This window comes from Stegodyphus dumicola, chromosome 12, assembly GCF_044657685.1.
Source record: "Stegodyphus dumicola isolate Sdum_Otavi_A_Nest chromosome 12, ASM4465768v1".
NCBI classification, from domain to species: Eukaryota; Metazoa; Arthropoda; class Arachnida; order Araneae; family Eresidae; genus Stegodyphus; species Stegodyphus dumicola.
The window spans coordinates 28,256,423-28,278,680 of NC_140779.1; the positions used below are offsets into that span (position 1 = coordinate 28,256,423).

The 22,258-nt window shown below is 35.9% G+C and overlaps 1 protein-coding gene across 1 annotated transcript in view; it reads right to left on the reverse strand.

Annotated features, from left to right (window-relative positions):
• Positions 1–22,258, reverse strand: part of LOC118191921 (uncharacterized) — a 208,081-nt gene that overhangs the window by 165,321 nt on the left and 20,502 nt on the right. Inside the window, exons 4-7 of the mRNA XM_085827585.1 lie at positions 17,796–17,870; positions 14,420–14,494; positions 12,863–12,937; positions 12,059–12,133 (exon numbers count right to left, since the gene is read on the reverse strand). Coding sequence (XP_085683711.1) covers positions 12,059–12,133; positions 12,863–12,937; positions 14,420–14,494; positions 17,796–17,870 — 300 coding nt within the window. The remainder of the gene's footprint in view (positions 1–12,058; positions 12,134–12,862; positions 12,938–14,419; positions 14,495–17,795; positions 17,871–22,258) is intronic.

The following is a 22,258-nucleotide window of genomic DNA, read 5'->3' on the forward strand; positions in this document are numbered from 1 at the left end:
ATGCGCATAATTGTTTCCTGTTGAAGATAATCATTTACGATGCGAGCCCTGTGTGATCTTGTGTTATCGTCCTGTAACAGGAAAGCATCACTTATTGTTCCGGCACATGGGCGTATATAAGCATCAAGGATGTCATCTCTATAAACCGGAGCATTTACGATTTCCGTTGGAAAGAGATGGAGGTCTGTGCGTCCATCCAAAGATATACCACCCCAAACACAGACACTGCCTCTTCCGTGTGCATCTCTTTAACGGATGTTTGACGCATAATAACAGCTTCCAAGTTCTCTCCATATCAAATAACTCCTACTATCGCTTTCTAGACTAAACACAGACTCATCCGTAAAGGGAACAGCAGTCCACTCATCAGGCGTCCAGTAGACATATCTTCGTGCCTACTGCAAACCGTCCCTCCTATGGCGTGAAGTGAGCGGGACGCAAATGGCTGATCGCCTCGCATACAGACCACCTTCCCGAAGCCTTCTACGCACAGTTGACGTTGACACCAATCTTCCGTTGGCTGCAGCAAGGGAGGATCTAAGAAGAGTCGAAGTAGCGGTTCTATTCCTGGGTGCACATAATGTCAAATATCGGTCATGGGCGCTCGTTGTAGCAGTTGGCTGTCCTTTGCTGAACCTCCTAAATGCCGAAACTGTGGTTTGAAATCGCCTCCAAAGTCTATGAACCACAGAAGGATTCACATTTAGCCATCTGGCCACTTCTCTTTTACTTTATCCTGCCTCTAGTCTCCCAATGGCTCTCCATCGTAGTTCTGCAGGCAAATGATGCCTGGAGGTCATTGTTACGAATAGGCTATCTCAGATTTCTGATGTCACTATCACAGTGAAATATGTGGGCTTGCTCTCAAACATGGACTTTTATTTTCCTCGCAGATGACGTATTCCGAGTGCAGCGCCAGTAATTAGCATATTGCAGATTTATTCAGCTACTCTTACTTGGCAACATATTCAAATTTTACACGGTTTGGCTTATGTTTGAGGGAGTTATCCCTATTTTTTGTGATATTTTCTTAATTTATGATAACCAGTGTAGTATGTTTTAGTATGCATAAATTATGTGTTTTAAATATTATTTATGGCTGTTAAATACTGAAAATCAATTTAATTTTGCACTTTTATTTTAAAAACAGATTTTCATTATTAGTCCAAAAGGGCAATTTGCCCAGGAGGACTATTAATTTTGCTTTGGCATTTTGCGTTGATTCACGATAAACGTTGTTTCACTTTTCAAATCGTTGCCACCAAATATTACCGCTCCGTATTATATTTAAAGAAATTAAATAATGAAGCATCTGCATGAATTTATGTAAGTTTCTCACGGTGATAAAACAAAGGTACCTAGAGCCATCAAAATTTTAAAAAAGTAATCTTCCATAGAATTCCAATTTGATGGAGGTAGGGGGCCAATGAGATCAATTTGCACGTCACAAAGTCTTTCTGAAGTCAGTTGAAATTCATCGAAACTTGATTTTGTGTGGGGATTAATTTTACTTTTTTGGCAAGGCACGCAAGATCGAGTCCAAAGCTGTATATATTTACGGATACTTGGCCAAATAAATTTAGACGATGAGAGCTTTACAGATGACTTAATGTTAGGATGGGCTACGTTATACATCTGATGAAATTTCTTCAATTCTAGATAAAGTTATCTGCACCGATGTTGTCTCGACCTTCTATGTGCTGTATATCAGTTGAAACTTGAGAGATGTATTATAAATGTCTAAGTTGACGAGGAGATGCTTTTCCTGGTTTTTGTTTAAATAAAAAGATTATGGGTTTATGGCCTGTGAATATTTTAAAATTTCTTCGTTCCAGTAAAAATTTAAATACTCCTAATTTGAATTTGAAATTTGCTTTATTATCGATTTCATATTTTGTAACACTTCAACGAATTTTTGATTAACAAACTAAATGATTGCAAAGCAAGCAATGGCAACACTGTACCAAAAAAATTTTTGTCTCCAGTGCGCGAGACTCTGTATCGGAAATTCTGAAGATATGCTCATCTTAAAATTATTTATCGATATTGCTGTTGAACTGAATTTTATGGTGTAAGTGCGAAGAATATAATATTTAATAAATAAAATTAACACACAAAACGTTAAAAAACTGCCCTATGGACGTAATTTAAAATCTAAAACCTTTCAGATTTTCTTATTTTTTATAATTATTTAAATAATTTTAATGCTGCTGATAGTGTAATCAGTATTAGCACTATAGCGCCATGCCGTATGACGTAATCTGCTTAAGATTGCTTTTAATTGGTTAGTTTATTTGCTCAATGATTGGTTATAGAATACTTATGCCTTACCGCGCTATTTTAGAGATTTTTTTCCATTATACGTACATGCCGCTTTTATAGTTCGTTCTACTGTGGATAATTACTTGATATTTGGATAGAAATGGCTTCTTCAGTGTTCCCTATGAATATCATTATTGGTAAGTACCAATAATTATTGATATCAGAATTTCCTAATTCTCCTTTGAGACCTTATTTTGGACAATCTGGCTTCCTAAATTAGAGGTTTATTTATAAATTGTTTCATGGGTGACATGAAATTTATTTTAAATTTTTGGGGGAAACCTCGCTAATTGCTTCATCAATGAAGTGCCAGAGATGCGGATCAAAAATGAAGTTTGTTAAAATGACCGGTTCCGAAGACGGTCGCATATGGTATTGGGGTCATTGCGAAAGAAACAACCGCTGTAACGATAAAAAAGTATTAGATATTCTTTCCTTTTCTACCGGTAGAGTAAACTTTCGGTTGCTGTTATTTTAGCTCTGATATGCGAAGTATTCATGGATTCTCCGTACTATATAATTCAAAAATGAGCCCAGCATTTTTTCAGAAGTTGTAGTCCACGTTTTGCGGAAGTTGTAGCCCAGCTATGTAACCGACGTTTTAGTGAATTTTGTAGAAACTAAAATGAATAGAGGTGGGCCAGGGAAAATTTCGGTGATTGATGAGGCTAAAATTGAGAAACAGAAGTATAATAGGGGTCGATTGGTTGAAGGATAGTGGGTTTTCGGGGGAGAAGCGCGCGATTCAGGTCGATGTTTTTTGGTTGCTGGTGAAAGAAAGAACAGCGGATACTCTTCTAGCTAATTAAGGATTGGATCAAACCGGAAATCCAGATTATTTCGGACTGCTGGAAAATTTGCTACCATTTGAGCGAAGAAGGTTTTAATCACTTGAAAGTTAACCATTTGCTCCATTTCGTAGATCTGAGACCGGAGTTTTCACAAATACAGTTGAAAGACAACGGTGTGACTTCAAGAATACTCTTTGCCGGTTTACAGTCGTCAAGGAGATTTTCAAGGATATAAAGCCTGATATTTGTTTAGGTTGATTTCTTCTTCTTTGAGCATCCTTATGTTAAATTTCTCAAAATTGTTCGAGGTATAAATTGCGCTGATTAGCTTATAGTTCAGGGTGGGGCGGTTAAAGGATCTACGGAATCTTAAAAACGATACCAATTATTGGAAATATTCTTTTATTTTTCCAAATGTTTCTTTTTTTTTAATATTCATGATCCATTAATTTGGCTATAAATTGACTTATCGCTTTCTAAAGTTTTGATTCTTAATCTTTTTACTCCCCCCTTGCGTTTGATTTATCATTTTTTTTTCATTAGAATCTGAATTACGATTCTGATTTTTTTATGGTGACAATTATCGATATATGCTCAAAATTTATTATACACGTGATAAAAACGTAAGTACATATTTTTCTCTTGCTTGTATATTTCATTTTTTATAAAAAAAGATTAATGCATTATTTTCAACAATTGCTGTCCTATTTTTTATTGCCCCAGATCTTTTGTACCTAAATAGTTTTATTTTATAAATTACTTTCTTTTGAAGTTTTTCAATTCAAGTAATATTTTGATCTAATTAAACGTTGTCGCGATGTTTTTAAAGCTGTGTTTTTATTCAATTTCTTTGCTACAAGAGTAATAATTTAACCATATTTCAATATTTTATATTTGTAGTAAGTATATTTATTTACAACCGCCTGCCATTTTGAAAAACTATGTTTTCAACAAAAAATTAATATATTATTTTTACCGATATCGCATACTTTTAAAATTTTGAATATTTTTCTATGCATAACGGCATTTTTCAAGTTGCCAGGTGATTGTAAACCCGCGTTAATATCTCGCCAACAATTGCGCCAAAAAAAATCACCAAATTCCTATGCGGCCGTCTGCCAAAGTAGCACCGTTTATTCGCTGAAAACTTAATGATTGAAACCATTGTGAAGAAAATAATTATTTTATCATTCCTAGACGAAATCTTCATGAACGAAGGCATTAGATTTATGGGAGTCATATTGTTTCTCTAATTCCTAATCATCAGAGGTATTTTGCAGAAGAAGGTGGTCTCCGAATATTTTAACGCAGCCATTGTAGTCAGATCGCTGTAATCAAAACATTGCAGTAAAAGAAAGAACTGTAAATAACCATCTACAACTACTGTGTTTATGTAAACATTTTATCATCGTTATTATCCATGTAGCTGTTCCTAAACGTAAACATTTTGTTCTTACAGTTTTGTGTTGTGAGATTCAAAATTCAAATAAAATTCCTAGCGTAGCAAAATCGTGACTGACATCACGTGACTGTCTATCGAGAGACCGGAGCAACCTGCCCACCATAATCAATCTCAGGATGTATGACCAGCTTCACTGATCAGGCCTCTGCTTTGCGATCAACACTCAATACATGTACAATTGCATTTTCCATCGCAGCCTTCGGTTACTTTTTCAACAAGGGCCATTTTTCATATATGCCGAGGCCTTGCATCCTCTTACAAAAGAACCAGATCTCTTTTACTAATGAGAACTAATTTGTGGATATTGAGTACTTGATGATAACTGCATAGTTCCAGAAGATATTTTTAGAATATATTTTTCAAAATGTACCCACCAAATCTTGCTGCATCCTATCATTACGTGTAACATTTATATTTTCATTTTCAGGTTTTGATGGCAATTGTTTTGGGCCAGTTAGAAAATAACATGCAGCTTCGGAATGCTCCTCGCTTCTTCGGAATCATCATTTCATCCTTCATACACTAATGATGCTCAGAGCGGTTTCTACTTCTACTAATGCAGTAGCTAGTTCTCCTTCATCCAGCAACAAAAGAGCCAGAGACATTGTTTAGTTAATCCTATTAAACGCTCGCACCAACCTCCCCACTAAGCCGTCCATGGCACAATAAATTTTCATTCCATGCTGCTTGTAGGATAAAAATTTTGAACTGTATTAGTCGTTATGATATTACAGGGAGAAACAAATTCTCTGTTTCCGTCGTGAAAGCTGGCGATGTTGTCATTATAGATGGTGTGAAGGAGTTCTCGTCGACTGAGAAGCCTCTGAAGTGCCATTACGAACTTATCAGTTTTCAGGTCCGAAACGAGTTCCAGATACAAAGCTGGAGCAATTGAGTACGTGAACAATGTACGTTGTTATTCAGGGCTTGCGTATTGTGCACAAAGACAGGACCAGCAAAATCTATTCCCGTTGTAGTGAACTGCTTGGAGGGTGTTACTCTATCTGGTGGCAGGGGAGCTTTTGATAGCTCTTGTAACAGTTTACAAATTAAGCATTTGCGAAGTATCCGGTTAATGGCATCACTACCTCGCAAGATCCAGAGTTAGAGTGTAGTTCGGAATAAACTATTCGAACACCCAATCAATGTAGACGAACATGCTTATAATGAATCAGAAGGCGAACAAAGGGATGAGAGCCATCAAGTAACAGAGATCGTATGTTCGAAGATACCAGTGCAAACTGAAGTATGCCTCCTAGCCGTAAAAGAGTGCCTTTCAGGAATGGGTAGAAACGAGCAGGAAAACATTCTTTGTGTATACAATATATCGAATATTCTTTTGCCTTCTTTAGCTCAGATGCAGAGAAATCAAAGGATGAACGTTGCTGCGATGTACAATTTTGAGTGAAATCGGAACACCCAGGCTGTCACATGGATTAGTTTGATATAACAACTTGTAGAGTCATTAGGTTAATTGGAAGCAGAAAAGATGAAAAATATGCAACCGCCTTCGCCGGGGATCGAACCACGGACCTCTGAAATACCGGCTCAGTGTGCAGAACCACTACACCACGAAGGCACGCTAGGGAAGTTTGAGAAATACCTTATAAATTGAATGGAGTAACATCTATGATAGGATTAAACTTAATCGTACATAGAGAATGGAATTCTGTTTTCCTTGTTTCTGCATCAGCCGATGAATGGTGGTTCATAGATACAGATTTTGTAGGCCAAACATCTGGAGATTGCCTTAATCAAGGTGGTCCTTCCCACCATAATGCTAAGGTGGTGATTTCTGCTGGAATACCAAGTGGAAAATAATCTGTTGGATTTTGATTACCTGGTCAATGACGCCACTGTGCTAGAGAAGTGGATTTCAGTAATTCAATTGTAAACGTTTTCCAAAGGTGGGATCTCCTCGAATACAACTTAGAACTACTACGAAGTCACTTCAAAGCATTGTTGTGCTGCAGTCTAAGCCAGTTCCTTTACAGATGTAGTGAAGCAAACGAGCTGCGATCACTTTTGCCAACACCTCTAGTCGAGGAAGAGTTATTTTTAAGAGGATAAAACCTGTTACGACTGCACACTAATCGAACCTTTATAACATTTTTTTCTATAAAACTTTTTCTATAAAACACTGCTGCATGTGCTCATTTAGAAGCATGGCAAAATATATAAATACCTCAGAAGATAATAAAACTCTTGTCCATCTTGGAATGTATATGGTATTTAAAGGTGGTAACTCAGTGCTCCGTTTGTACCTTCGTGTAGGAATAGCCGGTAGGAGAATTTCATCCCACAGCAATCCGCAGAGTCAGGTACTCTCAAAAATATTTTTCTACAAGTGGCTTCTGAGACAAAAAGACTTTAGCAGTATCGTAAAATTTTGGTTCTCAAAAGTTAAGGCTTCGTTATGAGCTTTTGTGTCAGGTCATACACCCTACTTTGAACGTCTTGATGAAATGCGTTCGGTATTCCAATTACTACCTAAAATTTGTATCACAATTCAACACACGCTTTTTAACAAAATGTTTTGAGTGCTTCTGAAATAATGTTCCATTGGACCAGAAATTCACAAACAATTCCATTCGCTAATAGAAAAATGATAAGAGACATTAAACCTTGCTTTTCATAACAAAGAGTTCTCGTCTTGTCTTCAAAATCAGCTCTCATTATGAATTCATCCATAAAGGTTTTCTTTTCAAGTTTTTTTGCTACTATATAAGTATCTAAGTGCAGATCAGCCAATCCGTGTAGGTAGCAGAGCAAAAAGAGGCTTGACTTACATGTGGCTGTTTCTGAAACCAAAATCACAGTAAGATAGCCAAACTTTCTGGAAGTAAATTAGGACTTTGCTTGAGGGCTTCAACAAGAGAAGAAATTCCTTGCGTATAAGAAGATGAATCGAATAGAATGCGCCATTTTGTTTCTCCATTTCCTTTTTTTGCTTTCGAACTGCATGATAAAGAAGAGAGCGATATTTAGAGATGGGCACTAATTTGTTTCTTCCGTCCTTGCTGTAGAGCGCTTTTTTTTTTCAGTGCCCGGGGGTACTCTGCAGTTCCTCCGTATTTGGAACTTCAGCAACACCGTTCAAGCACCTTTATGGTAGGTTTGTTGCTACTCCTACCCCATTTCAAGGCATTGATTTGTCTGGTTAATTCTTCAGTCTTATTTTCCTTGGCCTGGAGTTTTCTGCAGTTCCTTTGTACCTGGCCTCCAGTACCGCAGTTCCAACACTTTAGAGTCGGTTTGTTGCTACTTTTGTGGCCTGACTTGCTTGACTTTGATTGACTTGCTTTGTTAAATCGTCTAGACAAGCAGTCATTTGATCCTCTGGCTCTTGGACTTCAGGAGCTCTGACTGGGTGTCGGTCTCTACGAATTGCTTGTTGGGATGCCTCGATTTTTATGGAGTACGCTAGAGTGTTAGTACAATAGAGATATTTGCAAGATTTTCTGTATTTCAGCATGCCTGATGACATCAATGAAGTACTGCAGGTACAAGATTGTCCTTATTTCTGTCAGGCATTCCAAAAAGGCGAGATGAGACAGCCTTTCGACATCCATGGGAAGTATCTGGAGTGTATCCGGTGGCTTCTGCTGACGAATTTTAATTGAAGTATACTATAGTCATTTAAGCACTTCTCTCCAAAGCACAGCTCCAATGCAAGAGTCTAGCCTCTGGTTTTCGGGAAGAGTTTGAGAGAGGTCAGCTGCGTTTGTTCTCAGAGAAGCGGTGACCTGACAGGTCTTAGCTTGGGAAACCCATCCATTCGCGTCCACCACTATACAAAATTGTGTCTTTACACTTGCCAGAAGATCTCACAATTATACACTGACTTCCAATAAGTATTAGGACACCTATGCAAATGACGGTATCTGCGGTCCTAAGGTACGTCACGGACTCCGCCGGTATATATCGTGTAGGAAACAGCATCGGCTTTAGTCGCATGCAAGATACCTCGCAGTTCGGAACTCTCTGATTTCGAGAAAGGTATAATTATCGGGTATCACAAATGTAGCCGATCCTTAAGGGACATATATAGCGATCTGAAGTACCGAAAATCGACAATGGCCTATGTAATTAAGAAGTGGAAGTTGAGCGGTGATTGTCGGAATGTGCCCCGAGTCGGCAGACCAACGAAACTGGAAGATAGAGACCGACGAGTGCTGTCCAGAAAAATTCGGAAGAACCGCACCCAACCGATGGCCCTCATCCGCGAGGAGTTTCAACAGGCATCCGGGAGTATTGTTTCAATGAATACCATCCGAAAGGAAGCACATCTGCTTGGTTTTCATGGTCGTGTTTCTGCCCATAAGCCTTTGATCGCAAAGTCCAACCGCGCTGCTCGGTTAATGTGGTGCAAAGCACATCGAAATTGGACTGTAGATCAGTGGAAACGGGTTCTTGTGAGTGACGAATCAAGGTTCACCCTTTACCGTTCGGATGGCAGGGTCTGGGTCTGGCGTCTACCTGGAGAACGTCTCCTGCCAGAATGCATTGTGCCAACAGTCAAATTCGGCGGAGATGGAATTATGGTCTGGGGGTCTTTCTCCTGGTATGGGCTAAGACCCTTGGTCCCCATTCATGGTAAGCTCAACACCGATGCCTACTGCACTATTTTAGATGACAATGTGCTTCTTACGTTGTGGCAGTTTTACGGCTTGGACCCCTGTTACTTTCAGGACGACAATGCCAGTTGTCATGTTTCGGCGTTAACCAAGGCTTGGTATGGTGCAAATGGAGTTCATCGAATGGACTGGCCTGCCCAGAGTCCAGACCTGAACCCTATCGAGAACCTCTGGGACGAGTTGCATCGCCGAATTCAGGGGTGCACTACCCGTGCAAAATCGGTGAAGGAACTTCTATGTCTTCTTTAAGCCGAGTGGAAGAAAATACCACTAGCTGTCATACAAAAACTTGTGGAAAGTATGCCCCGGAGGGTCCACGCTGTAATTACCTCTCGTGGAGGTTCTACCAACTATTGATTTTGAACATAGTTTTTCTTTTCTATCACAGATGTCCAAATACTCATTGGTAGTCAGTGTATGTGGATAGCTTTAGAAAGGGATTGTTCGGTAGACGTCTTGGATGTTGCTTGATTGGTGGATGATCATCGGTATCGATTCTGTGTTGCGTCAAACTGGTTCGTCACACGTCAGAAAACGAGCGCGAGAAAAGATCTTGAAGGTCTTGACTGACACGTTCAGCAATATTCCTCTCTTCATCGTTTAATTGCGCATTTTGCAATAACTCTGATATAATTGTCTCTGAAGCCATGGATTCTAGAGTGTTAATGTTTCGTTTAAACTCTTAAGGACCAGCGTCGGGAGAACGAAGCGCGGTCACGGGACCGGACCCGCTGAAATGGATCGTCGCCACCGGCCCGCACATTTTCAGTAGTTAAGCCTAATTTTACAAATAAAATCGTATAAAATCAGCATGTTGATATCATGACCTCAATTTGTGAAGTTGCGTATTTAATGTACTTGTTTTTAATGTGTATTAATATAAAGAATATCACATTAATAGAAATAAACTAAACAAGCAAAATACTAAAATCATTACTATATACACATAGAAATAAGTACTATAAACATGAAAAAAAATTACAAATAAGAAATTTAGGAAAAAACTAAACAAGAATTACCTGTAGGTAATTAAATTCCAATTTAAAAATTCTGCTATGTGTAAAATAATTCAAAACAAGGATCGACACACAGTCCTATATTACATATTTCGCACTCAAAATACGTTGTTTGCTTTCGCGTTTCCTTGCTTTCAGCGCACACAATGCATCTTCACCTACTTTTATTACCTTCTCCGTCAACGTAAATTTTCGGAAACTGTCTTCCAGTTTGACAGAAAGGTGGATTGTCCGGTGATTTTGAACAAATTTTTAAGTTTTTAAGTAAGGTCTCTTAGCTATGGCTAACGGAATGAAACTGAATATAACCCAACACATATCCCGAAACTTCTTCAAAAGACACTCAGAAATATTTCATCCTCAAAGCCTGTGTGACATCAGGTTTATATTAAAAAACTCCCTGTTTTTCTAAATCGAAAACAGCGTCCACGATGACAGGAAAGTGATCAAGGAAAAGACCCCCACTGGCGGGATAACCATTACTGATCACTTCAATCTATACATTATATGTAAAGTAAATACATTATATCCCAAATATAATGCGTGTGTCATTATATATAATGACCATTCATGCCGCGTAAGAAAAACAAAAACGCTGGGTCTTTTCTGAGAAATGTGAACAAGACGCATTTACGCGTCGAGAAAGCTGATTGACTTTCCCCTTCTGTAATAATGTTGTAATATTACTTTTTAATTAACCAAGAAAGCTTATGTTAAGATTCAAAATAAATAGAAAAACAAAACAAAAAATAATAACGAAATAAAGAAAAACGCCTGTGGCCCTTTAATTCACAGGCGCGCTTATTTCCAGTTTGTTTATTTCAATAAATCTCTCAAAACCAGAAGCACAAAACAGAAACTAATGCCAGTACATGAAGGTCAAATGTCGTATGATTCAAAATATGTGAAAATAATTACCACTTAGCTCCATTTATTGGATTTTAAAAATTCAAATAAATCGTTCCGTTTTAATGTTGCGTATACGCGACGCTGGGCTCGTTGGAGCAGAATCGTAGCGTCGCGTATACGGCATGCTGGGCTGGTAGGATTGGAATCGCATTTCTGACACCAAAAGGTTTTGCGTGCGTACCGGTACGTAATACATCAAATGCCCAAGTCTGACAAAAGGTTAATAAAATTTATTGTTTTCAAAAGAAATACCGAAATGGCTGGAATTTTCACTCAGATATATCAGTACAAATACTCCCATTATCACGCAACGTAATCAGTAATTATACTTTAAACTACGAAAAACGTTATAACACAACGCAATGCAAAGAGAACGCTAATCTGATCTGAACTCGCAAAAAAATAAAACCAGTACCTAACTAAACAACGACAACTGAGCTGAGATGTTTCTCTCCGGGCTTTTTTAAAGATTTCAATATGTTGCGAGAGATATTAAATGCACGTGCTCTTGTATTTTTAATTTTACAACGTAGCTTTCTCCTAAAATATATGTTGTGCTGCATTGCAAAGAAAAATAAAGTAATTTTTATTGTAATTCTATTTAAAATATCTAACTAAATACGAATATAACATGTTTAATAAAAGAGAACATGTTTTTAATTACTGGGCAGTATGGTATTTGCATTGCTTATTTAACGTGCAACAAATGAAAATTTTGAGAAATATTCCAGGATATTTTCTTCAAAAACATAAGTAAAAATGTTTACTTTAGAACCAGAAATACGTTTTAATATCTCGTCTTAGACTGCTAGACGTATTCAATAAATGCATATTTCTATTTACTTGAAAAATTTTTAGTTCTCGATTAATTCATAATATTTCCAGAAATTATTTGCAAAAATATATTGTGATTTTTATTACCTAGATGTCCATAGCCAGGATAACCTAAATATCCATGAGTGCCTAAAGCTTTCGCGGCTGCAGCAGCAGAGGCACCTGTAAAGTTATAGTAGAAATACAGTTAAAGTAGAGAATGCATTGTCACAAAACAAAGCTATTGAATGCTAAGACTTTTTTCAGTCAATTAGAAATGTTTAATATATTATCTGACTCTATTTCTGGAAAATCACTAATAGTATTATAGGGTTTTCCTTATTTTGCATAACACATTTATTTTAAGTTTGATTACCTGTTCCAAACTTCTCACATTCTCTCACCAGGATGTAAATTGAAAGTTAAGTGAAGTGCTGTTTAAACGGGTGAATATCTCAGTTTATAAAGAGCGTGTTTTGCAAGCCAAGCGCCCGTTTCGTTGTTACTTCGCGGTCACACTATTAAGCCTCTAGGCCTTATCAGATTAGTATCACGCCGGTTAAATTCCTGCGAATCCACCTCTTAAGCGTAAACTTCAGTACGCTCTTGCCCTATTTATTCCAGTTTTGACTTGTATGATATTCTACGTTTTAGTTTCCACCGCAAGTGGACGTTGTTTTTATAACGCACGAAGTCTGTATATATATTCTCTCTAGAAAATGTTAATCGAAAGTATAGATATAACCAACACACAATTCGTTGAATAAACTTAATTTCACTGCAAATATTTATCCATTTTAAATGAAGAAAATATACCTATTTAATATTAACTATGAAAACTTTAGTTCCCAATTAATTCACAACATAGGAAGAAATATTTGCGAGAATATTTTGTGATTTTTTTTTCATTACCTAGATGTCCATAGCCAGGATAACCTAAATATCCATGAGTGCCTAAAGCTTTCGCGGCTGCAGCAGCAGAAGCACCTGTAAAGTTATAGTAGAAATATAATTGAAGTAGAGAATGTATAGTCACAAGATAAATCTATAAATTGCTAAGACTAATTTCTTGACAGAACGCGTCGGACGAATTCTGTACAAATAAATTCCAATTTGAATTGACGAATAGGAGAAACGTATTGTTTATGTGATGAAAAAATACGACATTTTACTAACTTGTCACAAAACAAAGCTATTGAATGCTAAGACTCTTTTCAGTCAATTAGAAATGTTTAATATATTATCTGACTCTATTTCTGGAAAATTACTAATAGTATTATAGGGTTTTCCTTATTTTGCATAACACATTTATTTTAAGTTTGATTACCTGTTCCAAACTTCTCACATTCTCTCCCCAACGGGTGAATATCTCAGTTTATAAAGAGCGTGTTTTGCAAGCCAAGCGCCCGTTTCGTTGTTACTTCGCGGTCACGCTATTAAGCCTCTAGGCCTTATCAGATTAGTATCACGCCGGTTAAATTCCTCCGAATCCACCTCTTAAGCGTAAACTTCAGTACGCTGTTGCCCTATTTATTCCAGTTTTGACTTGTATGATATTCTACGTTTTAGTTTCCACCGCAAGTGGACGTTGTTTTGATAACGCACGAAGTCCATGCCTTTCTGTTAAATTAGTTTGAATTAATAAAGGGTTATTTTCACCCTTCTTCTGTGCTGGTAATTAATTCCCGCCTGTGCGAGAATTCGCCAGGTTCAGTCGGGCAAGTTCTATACGAAAACATCTTTAATTAGATTGTTTAATAAATTCGATGCATTCTTTATTCATCGGAAAACTTTTACTTTAAAGAAAGTTTCCGGAAGGTGTGTGTGTGTGTGATTATGGCAAAGCCTCGAGGGCTATCTGCCTAAGGTGAGGGATGCCTTCGTGGAGGACTTTCTAAGGGAAACTGGCTCGTATACACGTTACACATGGGGAAAACCACGAAAACGCCCATGCAGCCAGCCCGTTCTCGGGATTCGAACCTCGGACCGAACTACCAGTGTTCAGCGACTTTACCGCTCGGCCGCTGGTGGGCCCGTTTCCGGAATTAATTTTTCAAAGATATTTCTTAGAAAGTGCTGTTTATGCGAAATTAGGTTTAGTACCTCTGCTTAATCTATCAGAAATATTTAGTCAATTCTTTGTGAGTGCTTATTCGAGATTCGCGAAATATATCTAAAAGATTTACAGGAAATAGTTTTTTACTTATCGATTACATCGAGATAAATAGATTTCATGGCTAGCACAATATGAAAATTCTGAGAAATATTCCAGGATATTTCTTCAAAAACATAAGTTACAATCTACCCTTTAGAATCAGAAATCGGTTTTTATAGCTCGCTTTAGAAAGCTAAAACTATTGAATAAATGCATATTTATATTTTCTTGAATAATCTTTAGTTCCCAATTAATTCATAACATTGGAAGAACATATTTGCTTGCAAAAATATATTGTGACCTTTTTTTATTACCTAGATGTCCATAGCCAGGATGACCTAAATATCCATGAATGCCTAAACCTTTCGCGGCTGCAGCAGCAGAGGCACCTGTAAAGTTATAGTAGAAATGTAGTTGAAGTAGAGAATATATCGTCACAATACAAAGCTTTTGATTGCTAAGACTAATTTCATTCTATGAACAGGTCATATTTACGCTGATAAGCCATATCGGACGAATTGTGTACGAATAAATTTGAAACTAAATTGACGAATAGGAGTAATGCATTGTTTATGCGTCAAAAAATGAGACATTTTACTAAATTTCCGAGATGATGTTTCAAGCTTAAATGGAATTTGTACATCTTCTTAGTCAATGAGAAATATTTAATAGATTATTTAAGTATGGCAAAGCACACGAGGGCTATCTGCTTTAAAGGAGAGATGCCTTCGTGAAGGACGTTCTAAGGGAAACTGGCTAGTATACACATCACACATGGGGAAAACCACGAAACCGCCCATGCAGCTAGCCCGTTCGCGAGATTCGAATCTTGGACCGAACTACCATTGTTCAGCGTCTTTACCGCTTGGCCGCTGAGAAATATATAATCAATTATATTACTCTATTTCTGGGAAGATCACCAATATTCAGAAAATTTGGGTGAGTTCTCTAATAATAAAGATGAAAAAAAATTGCCTGATACAGCAGATGGATTTTATAAAATGGAAATCCTAGGATCGAAATCATTCCGAATCAACTAATAATCTTCTCCCTTAGAGACAAAATTGTCACAAACGAAATAATTAAAAAAATTATAAATAAAATGTTTGCTTAAACCAGAGTCATTAGAGTACTTTGGTACAAAAAATATACCCTCGTATATTTTTATACACAGCCTAGCAGCCAAACTGTTTGGGTCAAAGTACTGTAGACATCATACACGAAATCCTTTTGCTTAATCATTTACAACTTAAAGCATTGAAGCAGATATCTTAACAAGTATTTTGTAAATACTCATTTATTCTGTATACAAACTTTTAATTGAGGATTTTCAAAAAGCGCCAATTACCAAATCGCTGGCAAACATCATTGCAAATATTAAATATTTGCATGGAGAAAGTAGACTTAAGTAGTCTCAGATCTCAATAAATTCGCAAGTAAGTTGTTTAGTAGAAGAAAAACAGTTTTTAATTACACTGCAATATGAGATTTGCTTTTTTTATTTACCTTGCAACATATTCCATTACAGACAATATTTCCAGGTATATCTTCAAACACATGAAGGAAAACGTGCTGTTTAATGGCAGAAATAGGAATTAGTAGCACTTCTTAACCTACTAGAACCAATCAATCATAATTGATATTCTTGCTTATTCTAAAATTCATTCTTTCCCATTAGGTTCTTAACATTAATATGTTTTGTGGGTTGTTCTTTACCTCTTGAAATCCATAGCTTGGTTTACCTATATAGCCTTGAAGGCCTGAATTCGTGCGACTCCAGTACCAGAAGCACCTCCAAATGTGTAGTGGGAAGTAATTTGAAGTAGCAATTGAACCTTTTAGAACACAAAGAATTTGCTAAGAGTAATTTCATTGAGAAATTATGCCATGCTTACTCTGAGAAGAGCAACTTAGGCGAGAACATTACGAAATAATTTTTACATTCTTTGTTTATCGGAAAGCTTTTACACTGAAGAAAGATTCCAGGAGGATTGTTTTCAAAAGATATCCGTTAGAAGGTTGTATAAACGCTTTTAAAGGATATTTTTTAAGGGTTTTGTGCTTCCGCTTAATGAATCAGAATATTTAAAGAATTCTATGTCTCGGCTAGTTGGGAAGGCCACTAACATTCGAGATTCGCAGAAAGTATCTAAAACGTTTTCAAGAACAATTATAACCTATCATTACCTTGAGATAAGTAGATTTTATAGTCGGCATAGGCTAGAAATGTCGAAAATGTTTAAATAATTGTTCTTTCACATATGTGTCGCCAGAACGGTTAGGTTAGGTTATTTAATTACGGCAAAGCCTCGAGGGCTATCTGCTAAAGGGAAGGGATGCCTTCGTCGAGGACTTTCTAAAGGAAACTGGATCCTATACACGATACATATGGGGAAAACAACGAAAACATCCATGCAGCCAGCCCGTTCGCGGGATTCGAACCTCGGACCGAACCACCAGTGTTCAGCCACTTTACCACTCGGTCGCTGGTGGGCTCTGTCGTCAGAACGTTTTCATTCAAGTAGCGAGAGAAGAACTGAAATGCTCCAAAATGTAGTGCGTGATTTCAGAGATCTTTTATGACGTAATTTCACACTTTAAAATGCAACTTGACGGCAAATTCCACCTCTGTAGATTCCGTAATCTACGAAATTAAACTTTGTTCCTGGCTGTTTTTATTATATACATTAATTGTGAAAAGAGTTTAAAATCATACTGCTAATTTTCTGATTTTCTTACCTCCAATCTTTCTCTTAATTAACTATGAATTAATTTACGTTCTTATTCAACTGTTAACATATTCATACCCACTGTCAGGGGCTTTCTTGTACTTGAATTGTTTATGCCGTTGAAGGAATTCTTTTGGTGGCTTATTTCTGGAACTATATTTTCTTCTTAACGACGCTTTTTAGTTGTTTTTAGGATCTGAGTTTTGAAATTAATTAAACACCGCTTCGTTTAATTCACTAGATACTGATTGCTAATGAAACTGATTTTTCCCATCGTGAAATATTTTTGCGTTCATATTATGAAATTCGCTGCTAAATTAAATTATTTATGTTTACAACTGCAACCAGAGTTAAAATACACTGAGAAGGCTAATTTGGACGAGTTTTCTATTAATAATTGTGGAAGTAAATTGCGTAATAGGAGAGATGACGCGTCGTATATTAACTGCTGACTTTACGATCGATAACATTGCGAACGAATCTATTATTTTATGATTAACAGATGAAATGGTTATAAACAAAACCATGACAAACAACTATGGCAGCCGGAATGCTTTCCCTAAAGAATAATCATTACAAAAAATTAATACAAATAATTTATCTCCGAATATTTTAACAAAGCTAATAAATTTAAAACGCTAGGGTGAAATTATTGTAGTAAAAACACAAATATAGCTGTAAATACCCTGTTTAAACTTTAAACGTTGAAGCAAAAAGAAAACGGAAGTATTGCATAATCACATATATATTCTCTCTAGAAAATGTTAATCGAAAATATAGATATAACCAACACACAATTCGATGAATAAAATTAATTTCATTGCAAATATTTATCCATTTTAAATGAAGAAAATATACCTATTTAATATTAACTATGAAAACTTTAGTTCCCAATTAATTCACAACATAGGAAGAAAATATTTGCGAAAATATTTTGTGATTTTTTTTTTTTTTTCATTACCTAGATGTCCATAGCCAGGATAACCTAAATGTCCATGAGTGCCTAAAGCTTTCGCGGCTGCAGCAGCAGAAGCACCTGTAAAGTTATAGTAGAAATATAGTTGAAGTAGAGAATGTATAGTCACAAGACAAATCTATAAATTGCTAAGACTAATTTCTTGACAGAACGCGTCGGACGAAGTAGATATTGAAAATTCACAACACAAATCAATTATTAAGACTAATTTCATAGACAGAATTGGCGAGATTTAAACTGAGGAGGTCATCTCGGGCCAGCTGAGTAGGAATTTCAAACTAAATTGACTAATTTTAGAAACGCGTTGTTTATTTACTGAAAAATTATTACACTAGACAAATATTCCGCCGGTTTTTTTCAAAAGGCGTGTGTTACAAAATGTAGTATAAATGCTTAAATTGTAAACACTCAGAAAAATTTAGTATATTGCATGTCTTTGTTTACTGGGAAGATTACTAACATCCGGAATCGGCTGAAAAACAATTGCCTGATATAGTTCGACAGCCACATCCGAGAACATGAGTGAAAACACGCATGCACCAATCGGATCGGATTATTCTATAACAGGGTGGAAGGATGGAGACTTTCTTTCCCTCCAGCTTATCTCTTTTCGGAGAAAAGAAGATTTTCACGTGCCCTTTCATGTCGCAGCAAATAATAACGCTTATTTTAGACGAGTCTATGTGTTTTGGCAGAATGCCAACCAGGGTTGCGTTTTAAACGGATGAACTATAGAAGAAATGCAATTTTTACTAACCAGAAATTTTACGATCGAGATCATTCCGAAGGAAATAATTACGTTATTTAAAGACGAAATAATTATAAACGAAATCATTTAAAAAAATAATGGCACGGAAAATACTTCTCTACAGAATAATCGTCACAGGTAGTTAATGCAAAAATATATCTTCAAATAATTTAAATATTAATAAAAAATTTGAACTGAAATTGACTAATAAGTGAAATTTATTGTTTATATACAGCAAAAATAATATATTTCAGAAACATAGCGGAATGGTTTTTCAAAATAAAGGCGTTAGAAAGTGCATTTTAAATGCTATATTGTGTTCCGAACCTCTTCTTAATCAATTAAAAATATTTAATTTATTATACATTTTCGCTTGTTGGGAAGATCACTAATGTTCGAAACTCGCAAAAAGTACCTAAAAGATTTATATATTCTAATTTATTTATTATCTCGTTATGCACAGACTCTTTGGCATGCATAGCATCGAACTCTTTCTCATGTTTCTACAAATATTCTACTTTGTGCAATAACACCAGGATTTTGATTTATTTAACATTTGACTAATTCCATAACCATGTTTATTCGCATCGTATGTATAGTTACAGGTAGAGACAAAAATGTTTGCTTAAGGAAAAGAATAAATTGGTAACCTGCAAAATATTAAAAGAATTCTTTCCTCACATGAGTGTATTTAGGAGTTTTCATCTAAACTAGCGGGCGGAGAATCTAAATGCAGCAAAATGTAGCACCTGACGTCAGATATAACATAATTTTGTGACGTAAACTCACATCAATTTCACATCGTCGCAAATTCCCTAACTGTAAATTTCCTAATCTACGATCTATAATTCTATTCTTAAATGTATTCTTAGTATTGACAAGAATATTAAAATCTGTACTGCTTATATTCCACTGTTTAGATTTCCTTTTCTCCTCTTAAGTAACTGTCAATTAATTTAAGGTGTTATTTGTCTGGTATAAGATTATATCCATTGTCGATTGCTTTCTCATACTTCGATTATTATGGTTGTTGAAGGAATTCTTTTCATATGAGCCTTAGTTATTGTGTTCATTATTTCTTCTTATTTTAAATAGTAACGTCTTCTAGTAAATTCCCACCCCTCCCTTCTTTCACTTCATCAAATTCTGATTTCAAAAGAAGCTACTTTCTTTTGCCTTTAAATTTTTTCATTCTTATTTAGAAATTTTCTGCTATTTCAGATATGTTTACAAATTTAAAAAAAGTTATAAATTACACTGAAAAGGCTAGCTCGAGCGAATCCAGCACGAATAAATAAAGGTAAGTTGCGTAACAGAAGAGATGTAATCTTTATTAAAAGGCCAATTTACGATCAAAAAAATTCCGAAGAAAATAACTCTTTTTTTCATTTGCAGACAAATTCGTTATGAACCAAATCATCAGAGAAAACGCATCATTAAATGAAATGTTTCTCTGAATCATAATCATTAGAGAATACAAAAAATATAGCTGCGAATATTTAAACACAGCCACTGTAGTCAAACGTTTCTAGTCAATAATTGTAGTCAAAACACAATAACTGTAAATAACCTTTAAACATTGAAGCAGAAAACAAAGCAAGTACTGGGAAATCACTCATATTATCTGTTTTCACAAAACTGTTATTAAGGATATAGAAAATCACCAACACACAATTTATTGTAAAAAGCTAATTTCATATAAAATATTTATCATAATTACATCGAAAAAGTAGACTTGAGCTGTAACATCACTGAATAAATTTATGAGAAACAGTCTCTAATTACTGTATGCATATATGGTATCCGTAAGTGCAACACAACCACCACAGGGCCTCACCTATGCGCCAGCAGCGAGATCGAGGTGAAAGTGGAGTATGACATTTAGACAGAGAGTTTTCTATCCCATGCGAATGTAGTAAGATGTCTCCACGAGAAAGTGGTACGACGTAGGTCTACACGTGAAGGTGTTAAATAATGAACTCCATGTTTCCAAGTTAAGTTGGTAAATTGAACTGCATAATACGACAGCAAGTGTGAGTAGGCACTAAGCTCCTATGTTATAAAATTGGTAAAAGCTATCCAGAATCCTGTTTGTATCAAACAGCACTGTGCACTTTAATGTACCTTGTTCTGTTATTTTTATTAAATGTTCTGTGGTGTGGAAAACGTTGGACTTGTTAATTGACCCTAGCAAAGCATCTTCAACTCCCCTACCACAAAAAATCTGGGCGCTCTGACCGGAATACTTCGGAGAAGGTACTGTGAAAACTTTGCTTTATTTCTTTCTTGAAGATAGAGATACTTTTGTTTCGTTCTAAATGAATTTCTTAAATAATTTAAAGAAAAGTGATTTAAAAATAATCGCGGAACAAATCAGAGAGACTGTTCCAGAAAATGCTAAAAAAGCTGACATTAAAAAAATTATCCGAAATTCTGATACCTTCAAAACGAACGTTGAATTTGTTCGTGGCGTCGTCAAATTGATCGCTGAGAATCGGACACTTACAACAAGTAATGAACACTATCTGTTAGAGATCGAACGTCTTAAATTAGCTCAAATGGAGAAGCAGATTGAGCTAGAAAATTTAAAATCACAATCATTATCGGGTGATAAAAGATACGCGCAGACTAGTGTTGAAGATATCATTAAAAGCGTCAAAACACTAACTATAGCTGTACCCCAGAAACCGGAAGCTCTGCATTTGTTTTTTCAGTCACTTGAAAAAGCTTTTACTACTAAAAGCATACCAGTGGAGTTAAAATCAGAAGTGTTGATTAATTTATTGGGTGATAAATATAATAATGTTTTCACGTATGTTTCTGAACAAGAGATCGCGGATTATGATAAATTAAAAACTCTAATCTTGAACTAATTTCAGCCGATACCGCGTGAATGTTTGAATGATTTTAAAAATGCTTAGAGACATTAGGAAATTGTGAGTTAGGAAATTGTGTGATCTTATTGTATCTGATAAGTTGTATGAAACTCTGGATTCTAAAACAAAGGAACATATTAGTGTTCGGGAGGGCCGAAGTAGTTCCAACGTAATCATTTGGGAAGAGAATGTGATTTATTTTATTCATCCAGGGGTAAATCTATAGCTGATACCAGTTACAAGCGAGTCGAAACTCCAAAACGTAAAAAGCTTAATTTTTCCAAAAACAATCTTAGAAAAGCTCATAGCAATTTCAAGGATTCAGGGAAGCTTGTAAATCATAATAGTAGTAAAACAGAACGTATTTGCTACGTATGTGGGAGTAAAGAAGAATTATTTCACTTTGCGAGAAATTGTCCCAAACACTTAGAAAAGGAGGAAAGTTTGTCTCAAAAAAAGGTATCTGGGTTTAAAGATTGGATCGAATAATGCAGCTAGAAATAAGTTAGAATTTATTGAACTGTTAATTGATGGTAAGAAAATAAAATGTTTAATATATTCTGGAAGTGAACTGATAGTTGTAAAGAAATCTCTTTTTCCGAATAAAATATCATGTGGATGTATAAAAAAAGTTCGTTTGGTCATGTGGTTAAAGCGAAAAGTTTATTTTTTCTTTATGCGAAAGCAAAAAACAAATAAAGCAAGAAGCAGCGATGGTTTATGATTTGATAACAGAGTGTATTTTACCCCTATCTAAAAATGAGCTGTTGTGATTTCTTCGGAAAGGAATTTTTTGTTTTTTATTTCTACAGTTTCTACAGGGA